This window comes from Eimeria acervulina, genomic scaffold, assembly GCF_000499425.1.
Source record: "Eimeria acervulina Houghton genomic scaffold, Eah_scaff135, whole genome shotgun sequence".
Taxonomy (NCBI): Eukaryota; Apicomplexa; class Conoidasida; order Eucoccidiorida; family Eimeriidae; genus Eimeria; species Eimeria acervulina.
The window spans coordinates 47,047-56,623 of NW_013550273.1; the positions used below are offsets into that span (position 1 = coordinate 47,047).

The window sequence follows — 9,577 nt, forward strand, 5'->3', positions numbered from 1 at the left end:
CCAGCCGTGGCGCGCCAACGGGCTGGCCCCCCCGCCAGTGGCGGGTGAGTGACCCGCTAATAGCTGACTGCGAAAGCTGCGCTCGTCCTTAAGAGGCGCCAAGTAATGGTTAACAGGCTCGAATTTTACGGTAAATTATAATGTTCAATATTGCTTGTTCTTTTTAGGGTGTCGGCTGCATGGCGGAAAATATCCGGCCTCAAGTAGAGGACCGCTCGTGTCTTGCCAGGCAACTGAGTCTAGGACGGTTCGAAATTCTGCAGGAGCTTGGGGCAAAACTTGAAAACCACAGACAAATAATCCTCCACAAAATTTGTTTTCCTGCCATTTACGGCACCGAATTTGGAGACGTAAAGGAATTGTCGGCGCTCTTCCCTGCCACCCAACCAACGTCGAGACCGGTGGTCGATTGCGCCGACGGGATCAACGCTGTTGATATCCTCTGGTAGGTTCTGAGCAGCAGCCTTTATGAAATATTGCTTTAAGGTTTTATGTCCGAGCTCGACTTTCTGTGCTTCACTGCTGCTGGTCTCTCCCCAGAGTGCCGCTCTCAATCCCCTGGTTACAGCCAGAGCCCTGGTTACAACCAGAGCTGACAACCGTGAAGCTGTGACGAAAAAACTGGAAGACGCCATTTTCCTGCCAACCTTTGGTGTATGGTAGCATCGTGGAGCGAGATTCCGGAAGGGTAGCTTGTTTGCTTGTTTTCGTTTGACTGTGGCCTCCTTGTATTGGCACGCAACAGCCACGGACCATCCTGTATTTCGCCTAGCGAACGAAAATGCCAGTGGAGTACCCACAGGCTGACATAGTAAAATTTTATTTACTGAATCCACCCGGAGACAGTCTGAACGCCACCGATACCGGAACTGGTCTTACATGACGGGATGATCTACAATGGCAGACGGCCAAGTGGCCGGCCCACAATGCTGTCCTGGCATGTGGGTTGCTGCATCAAATCAGCTTACGAGTGCAGTAGTCATAACTGGAGCTAATTAGAGGGATTCGGGGGCCTTTTTATTTGGGATGCTTTACAGAACATCTTGATGAATGCCTTCGTGTGACGTGTTCCATAAAGAAGAAAATGGGGCTAAACGTAGCATATAACCCATCGTTCATCATCACAGCGAACCTTGATGGATGCGGGTAAGAAAAATGCTTAACGCTATCCGAGAAAGGCTTTCGAATCGCAAACGAAACACCACATAAAGGTTTGCAGGAAACACCTCACTCAGGATTGTTCGGTAACTGCGTATCCCGCAAATCTATCACCTCGAGAGAATCTCTGTAGCACCGCGCACTTGGCATATCTCGCTGAACGTTACTGTTGCATATAAACGAAACCATGTTATCCCCAAACTCCGACTATACAATCCATTTGCGCCAGGCAATTCCTTTATGTTTGGCTTTACCCCCTCTGTTGGAACAGGAGCAGCAAACCATTGCCGCGTCGTTTGCAATTTCAGCAGTTGCTGAGGAGCCTTATCCAATGACAACATTGAGAAGCTTACTCATTTATTGCTCCTTTATTCCCTTGGGATGACATGCCTCCTACGGAGTTCCCATTAGCGAGAAAAATCTTGCCTTTATTACTGCTAGTCACGGTCCGGAGACTTGCGTTATTATAAAGTCGGTATATCGGTTTGTCTTCATAAACCCACTTTATGACACATGGGACGGTATTGTTTGTAGCAGTTGAAATGCGCCAAAGATTGGCCAACTTTACAGAGCAGAGCACTCGTTCACTTGAGCATTGGCGAAACGTTTGTAATCTAGATCATACGTTCGTGATCTAGATCGCACTAAAACCACCTCTACAGGAAGCGGTCCCTAAGCTACTACGGGTGCTTGTTGGTAAAGTTCAGCCGTTTCCTGGCCCTTTACTTCGCCTCATCATCGCATTTCACTTGAGTAGACTGACTGAAAACGCACACAGTATGCGGAAGTGAACGGCGTAAGTGGTTGCCAACGTGATCGAGACTCAAGTATATTAGAAAGCAGCATGCTCGTGAGTGGTACAACACTGGTATATTAATCAGCCCAGTAGCTGTGCAAGTACGTCTCATACAACCATGTGGGAGGAAACAGTGCACAAAATGAGCTACCAGCGTATTCCTTCTCTATTCATTAGATAACTGCGGGAGCACTCAACATGCGCGTATTTCCTTCTACACGGTAGGCTGGTTACACAATGGACGACAGGTTCGCCCGTAAATCCTTATAGAGGAAACGTGAGGACATACGGATGCCGCTCTAAAAGACGAGCATTATTCAGGTATGACACGCCTTCGACAGGCAGGCTGACCGGTTGATCCAGTCACACTATGTGGGCAGCAGTTACATGCAAAAATGGTGCTTCAGTGGGCACGCTGGAATCACTTCGAGTGCAGCTCAGATTACCAGTGCCAATTCCCACTGAACCCCGGCGCCGGCTCTTTTGAAACTCTTTCATACCTTGTGTCACAGCCACTCAAGCAACCACAGCAAAATATTAGTGACTGCCATGCCTCTGTCTGTTGCGTTGCGGCTTATTACCTACCAAAGCTGTAAGATGTTGAGGACTTTGTGGCCTTCTTGTAAGGACCTTCTCTACACTCGGTTACTGGCAGCTCTACTGGTTTGCTACTTGCGGGTATTCGGCGAGCTGCTCGTGCAGCTCGTGCAAAGAGCCAAAGGTATGCAAGCTTCTGTGAACAATGCGTTTTATAAGCTCTCTACAGAAGTCTATCGTAGCCAACTGCCGGGACCAGCGGCGCTGCATTAGGTTGGGCCTAAACAGCAAATGATCCTCGGTTTAGCAGCCCGCAGCCGAGCAGTAGCAGGACTTCTCGCCTACCCTTATTCGTCATATTGTGGAGAAAATCGTTACACACTAGCGAGCATTCACGTGCTTCACTTGAAAGCCACAAGATAATGAGTAGGGGAAGATCAACAGCCTCTGCCACTGAAACCATATCTGCAGCCGGCGCAGCTGCTAGCCGGAAGCACTCAGTGCCCAAAAGGCAAGCCAAGGGCCGCCCGCATCACCTCACTCCAACACCAACTGCAGTCTATGCGGCCTTTGGTGGCTGGTATTCGGGATTCTTTCGGAGAAGGACAATGCCTTCAAGGACGCGCGCAACTGGCAAATCTGACGAAACAACACAGCAATACTAGTACTCTTATGCATGTGAGCGACTCAAACGTTACCCATTCAGTAAATACACAAGCAAGGGAGGTGGGAAGTGCACTGGCGAACTAAGCGACAAAGCTGCTTTTGCGAAATAGGTGAAACTGCTCAGTTGAAGTAACAGAGAAAATCCAGACTACTGCACGTGGGCGGACTTACACTCGTCTGTTGCCAGTTCGGCTCTTTCACTGAAATTAAGTAGAACAGGAGAGGTGTGAGTCTGGAATCCTGTAATGGTCTTCGGCTGCCTGCCCACCTGCGCAACGACATCGACAGCCTCCCCAACGCGGACCGGAATCGGGAGCATCTTAAGGTCTTCATCTCCTTCCATTGAGGAGGTCTTGCCATTCGTTGTGCCATCCGTTTCCATAGCGGCATCTATGCCTGCTGCTTCCGCCTCATCCTGTGCCAGCGCGGCGGTCTCCGCCTTTAGAGTAAGGTCGGGCTTTTCATCTAAGCCTGCCCCTTCCACACGCTCAGCAACCGTCACTAACCACCTTGGCTGTACCGCGGGGAACAAGTAGTAGAGCATGAAGTGGAACTTCCTGAACCAGTCAGCAATCACAAACGAGCAGACGGAAAACCTCTTATGTGCCTAGGTTCTCGAAATATCCTTGAAACGGTGTGCACCACATATGCAGATAGTTGTCGAGCCCTCACTGACTCCAGAACGTATCTTAGACAGCACAATACAAATATACACGGTACAAATGTATTCATTCGCACAGAGCTTGCTACAGTGGCAGAACACGAGGATGGGGCGTGCACACTTGAGAAGTTGTGCTAACCCTAGAATTGTGTGGCGCATGAGGAATGCCGAGTAGGAGACAATCGCTAAGGCGCCCAGAGCAACGCGGCAGATGACCTGCCGATCGGAGTGCAGCGCGCCTAGATGCAGCAGACCCTTCCCTAAGTACAGGAGGCCTTGTGAAAGGCGGACCTGCAGCACGGAACCGAAGTTCGCACAAATGTATCCATTAGCCGTAAATGCACATCTTAGCCGCAAACGCTCCTTGCCATTTTTCTGGAAAGCAAACCCACCACAAATAATGCGCTGGGATCCTTTCCGTAATAAGATGCCAGTTGACGAAGGAGAGATGCAATGCGCGAGTGATTTGTCCCTATAACGCGAGCACTCGACATATATCAGGAAATGCCCAATTGCTGCCCTTCCCACTGGCTGCACCCCTCCATCCACTGTACTTTTCCACTATAGCAAGTTAAATGTTGGAATTAGCACTGTTTGACTCTTCTGTGTAAAGGGTGGAGCCTACCGGCGCCAAGAATACCCATAGCAAAAATCGCATTCAAGGCAGTATCAGGGTCAGCATCGTGAGATAGTTTGCTCAGCAAATCGATGAGTTGGGGCTTCGGGTTGCTTGGGTGCTGCAGCGCTACTGCTAGTGGCACTGCGCGTTTCATGTGCGCATCGGCGTATTGAAGAATGTGATCCTGCAATCATACAGCGTATACACTCAAGCGGTCCAGACTTATGTCTCTGGAGAAGCTTTACACACACACGAAACTGATTGAACGTATATATATATATATATATATATGTTCACTCCCAAATACACCACTACTGGGGGGTCAAGCGCCTTGCCTCAGGACGTACATAAAGTCTCAAAGCCATTTCTGCACCGGTCTCTTCAGCAAAAGCAATAAGTGCAATATTTAGAACCGCAACGGCCTGGTCTGTATCGTCCGGATGGTCCTCATCATCATCTGCCGTAGTGGTGCTAGCCGTATTTGTTGCTCCAGACGTGGAGTCGCTGGCTGAGCTGCCTGGAGGAGCCCGGACCCCTGACACCGCAGAGGTGCCGTCAGTCCTCGTCGTTGCAGCTCCGTCTGCAGCAGAGGCACTATCTGCTGCAGCTCCTTCCGGATGCTGCTCGCTGTTAAGCTCCTTTTGCTTCTGTTTCCAGTAGCCCTCAGGACGAGATTCGGCGCACACACCAAGCATGCGTTGCACCTTTAGCACGTCGCCGCTACCTGCAGCTGCCAGGCCCTCGATAATCCGGGTGGCAGCAGCAGAGAAAGCAGCGTGTGGCAGTGCAGCGACGGCGCACAAAGCCCCTTCTGCAGCATCTCGCGTTCCAAGGAATATGAGGCCTAGCCCAACTGACAGGAAGTGCCCCAACGGCGAATCCAGGGCCTCTGCAGCGTACCAACCACCAGAGATCCGCCCAGAAGAACGCACCACAGGTCACGCCAGTGCAGAAGAACACGAAGTGCCGGTGGTGGAGTGCTAATTTAACGAATGAAGTTGAGTGCCTCCGTCCACTGGACAAGGAAAGCACGAAGGTAATAATGTACTTCTACATAGGCTGCGCGACAACGCTAGGCTCCCTGCTTCCCTCTATTTCTCTGCAAGCAGTGCGAAAGCTCACTCGCCGTAGTGCAGCGGTCCATCAGAGCAGTGAGTATGGCCTCGGCTGCATCAGCTGAGGCGCTCCCAACGAAGCAGAGACCCAATGATAGGGAAGCAAATGCAGAACATTCCAGAGGTAAGGATCCATCAAGCTGAAGCACAAATCGGCCATAAGGACTACCCTTTAGGGCGTCTTCAGAAAGCCGCAAAAGTGACAGGCAAAACAACTAAACCACCGCTCTGTCTCCATCTGTGCCTCTCGTTTGGGTGTGAGCATTCATCAGACGCCACTGAAACCGAGAAACGCAGCACCTCTCCAGGAGAAAACTCACAATTGCGAGCGTCAGCAGCTCCAAAACGTCCTCCCTGCAGCTTCCTGCATAAGCGCAGCCCAAGCCGATAGCAGCTGCAGCCTTAAGGAGGGGCGTTTCGGCTGTCATCTCTGTTGCCTCTAGGTGATCTTTCAGAAGTGCCAAGGCAGCGTCGCATTCATGACGAACATTGCAACTGGCCACTCCGAATCCTGCAGGCAACACCAGCGCAGACACGCATAATGTTGCATGCAGCGCAGTAGAAGCGAAAGACGGACACACTCCCCATGTGGATCGTTGTACTGCCTCCGCAACCAACCAAAATGCTCCAAAGACAGCACTGCTGACTTCACAACTGGACAAGCAACGGCACCAGCTCCTTAAGGTACCCTTTCGGCCTGGTTATCTGACTAGGAAATTGCTCTCCTACGACAATGCGTGTGCGCATCTAGATTGAGTTGACAAGCCCAGCCCCGGGATTCAAAAAACGAATACGAATCACACACCGAGAAGAGCGCCGGCCTTGATATTTGCATCGCTGCTGTACTGGTGCTTATCGAGGTGCTGCAGAGCCTCATCCACGTTCCAGAGGCACAGAGCTCCAAGAGATGCCGTAGTGGAGAGCAGACCCCGGTCTTTGTTTTTATATAGCCAACCGTTTCCTGCAAATGAGTGAGGTAAGACCGAATGGACACAGGTTGACACGAAGCCGATGTGTTGGTATCACCGTTTGGAAGATGCCATATGATTACCATCTGTTCATCACTGCTAAGACAAGCGGAAAGTGAGGAAATTACGGAGTTTTACAACTCCAGCAACAGACAATCGAAGGCGTAAGCTGCCAGTAGGGCCCCACCACTGCAAACTTTTGGATCTGTTGGCACCAGTGAGGAAAAGAGGAAGCATTAACTCAAAGCAGCCAAATAATGTGTGAACACATTAGATTGGTGTCTTTCTCCAGAAGAACAATGCATGCCGAATTGTCTACAATGTGGCGGAACCCTCAAACGCCAAATTTTAGGCCCTGCTTGCACCTATGATCTGCACGTGATGAGGCACTGACCGTCTGCCGTCATCAGCTTGTCTGTCCCGAAGCCACAGTTGACGAAGGCATTCACGAAAGAAGAAGCAAGGTTCTGCTGCGCGCTTTCCAGACCAGCAAGACGTGCTCGCCTGCCATGCGGATCTTCCAGGTGTCTCTTGAAAACATCTTCGGGCTCCTTTGGTTCTAACACATCCAGTTCCTTCGCCAAAAAGCGGAAGAACGGCGAAGTTTTGCTGCCGCTGACGAGCCGTTGAAGCTTCTCATCTTCAAACTCTACGTCTACCCGCTGTCGGCACAGTAGCAGCGCGAGCTGTTGCTGCACCAAGGGGTCGTTGCAGTCCTTTACTACTTTGTCCACGAGGGCACGATCTCCCAGCCTCAGAGCCACGCGCATGGCGTCGAAGTGTTGCTGCTGCTGCATGAGAGCATCAAATGCAACCATCTGCACTTTCAGCGCCTCCTCAGGACTTGCCGCGTAGTTCGAAAGGCTCAAGAGATACGCGACGACCCGCTGATAATTGTTTGCATCTAGGAGGGGCAACAGTGACTGAGGTCGTTCCACTTCTGTCAGCAAATCAATCGCGTCAACCTCCGCATTGTGTTGCATGTAATAGGGCACAATCTCTTCAACTAACTGCAGTAGCTGCTCCACCGTAGGCAGAGGAACCTTCACAGAGGCAAGCCCAGTGGTGGGTTTATCTGCTGCTGCTGCATCCCTGGCGATGCCATTCGTTGTTTGCGCTGCTCCTGTGGGACCATCCACCTCGACGCCGTCTGCAGTCGCAGCAGTTCTGCTGTCATCTGTTTCCGTTGCCGTGCTCTGTTGCTCAGCACCTGACAAGGCCTCCTGTTGTTGCAGCTCCGCAAAGGCCCCAGCAATTTGCCCGGAGAGGTTCCTCAAGTACTCATAGCCCCACGACGTCACATCTTTGCACTCCGCCTGCACCTCACAAGCATGGTGCAGCAGCAGTCACAGCAGCATCCACCTTGACATGGGGGCCCCGCAATGCGCAAAGTGGCCCCTGGATGCAGTTGACTTAGGGGCTCGAAATGGTCTCGATTCCTGGCAGCGCAGTAGCTGTCTTTTCTGGTGCTGTTACTGCTGGCATTCTGTCCATGCATGTTCCGAACCTCCAAACAAAAGTGCAAAGATAAGCGGCGCGAATCCCCTGAAGTTGTGCAGGTCACCGACAGAACCATCGCGAAGTCGCGCTGCAGATAGCACAAAAGCCAGAAAATGCTAAACGCGAGTAAGGCCTCAATGTGCTAGCAGCTGCTTCTGCTCCTGGTGCAGTAGCAGGAGTAGCAGAAGGCTTGTTGTTCCGCCTTCGAGCTTTTTCATTGGCACTACATCTTCGGGACGGCAAGCAAACGGCGGGGCTCTGCGCTTTCTGCACGACACATTAAAATAACCTTGAGAGTTGTTTTTTCTGGAAGTTGATTGTAGCGATCAACGAGTCTGTCCATGTGGGGCCTGAGGAACTTGAGCGGTTTGGGTACGCTGGTCATGGACGACGTTGCAGCCTTGAGCTCGCGGGAGAGTGTCTCCAATGCCAGAGCCACGATCTCTGCAACAGACCGCATGCAAAGTGGAGGCACTCCGCATGTTTGTGCCAAACATTCACAATAAAAGTCCCCCCGGCGTTTAGGGGCTGAAGCAGAGCGTTCCTGTGCTGCTGCAGCCGGCCCGGCTGCAGCACGAAAATGGGATGCGTGACAGACTAATGCCCGCACCGAGGTCGTTATCGCATGTCCTCTCCACAAGAAGCTCAATGTTCTCTTGAATCTTCTTGTCGTCTTCAGTCTGCACATAGCGTGGGGCCGTGGGTCGTTAGCAGTCCAGGATGGCTCGGCCACCAAGAAGAGAAAGGAACGGTGTGTTCAGGTTGGGCAAGGGAAGTGTTCGAGATTTACAAGTCAAGGCGTAACCGCGAGTACCAACTACGCTACTCGCCAACTCAAGTCAACTAGGCCCAAGCGAAAGTAGAAGGGACAGAATGTATGGGATGTACACGAACCGACACTGACGTTTCCAATGCGAATGCACGAGAAGACCGACAGAACACGACAGGCCCACGCCACGATGAAAATAAATACATTTGTATACACAAAGGAACATGGGCACGGGAACGCACCATCTCCTCTGTCCCCTTGGATTTCTTCCCCGTTTTCTTCGGGTCGTTCGCCGGAACTGCAACCTTTACAGCCTAACGCAGTCCACCAGCACGCAGCACTACCAACTGTGTCGACGCCAGAAGCATTCAAACAGTCGAAATGGAGGCAGCATGCCACAACCTAAAGTGTCTATGACCTAACCGGCGGGGCTCAACGGAATGCTGCGTACTAAGTACCGTACCTCCCTATTGTCGCCCTCGCCCGCCATCTTCAGTTATGCGGCCCCACAACCGCAAAGAAGATATATTCCAACGGAAAGGTGAAGAATATGATATGGATGGAAACCGCCCTGAAGGACCTGAAAGGAGAAAAGAAGGGCGGAGACAGAGAGGCAAAGTGAGGTTGCAGAAGGACCCTCGGAACTGGGTCTGGGCCACCCAGTTGTGGCCACACGCTGCTGTCTCTCAATCTGTTCTGAGGAGCGCCGGCAGGTTGAAGAGGGAATGATGCACAGAGCCACTCGGGAGTTCCTTACCTAGCCCATGGGCCCACCCTCTGTTCGTCTC

General features: G+C 51.7%; 1 protein-coding gene across 1 annotated transcript; it reads right to left on the reverse strand.

Annotated features, from left to right (window-relative positions):
- Positions 1 to 3,050: 3,050 nt before the first annotated feature.
- On the reverse strand, positions 3,051 to 9,279 carry EAH_00019860 (26S proteasome non-ATPase regulatory subunit 2, putative; the record flags this gene model as incomplete). Its single annotated transcript, XM_013397255.1, has 15 exons — positions 3,051 to 3,130; positions 3,329 to 3,714; positions 3,958 to 4,109; positions 4,211 to 4,290; positions 4,444 to 4,621; positions 4,785 to 5,326; positions 5,560 to 5,692; positions 5,873 to 6,063; positions 6,358 to 6,513; positions 6,915 to 7,836; positions 8,028 to 8,108; positions 8,310 to 8,464; positions 8,631 to 8,700; positions 9,032 to 9,103; positions 9,253 to 9,279. 15 exons carry the CDS (start codon positions 9,277 to 9,279, stop codon positions 3,051 to 3,053), a joined length of 3,225 nt encoding a protein of 1,074 aa, XP_013252709.1.
- Positions 9,280 to 9,577: the final 298 nt, after the last annotated feature.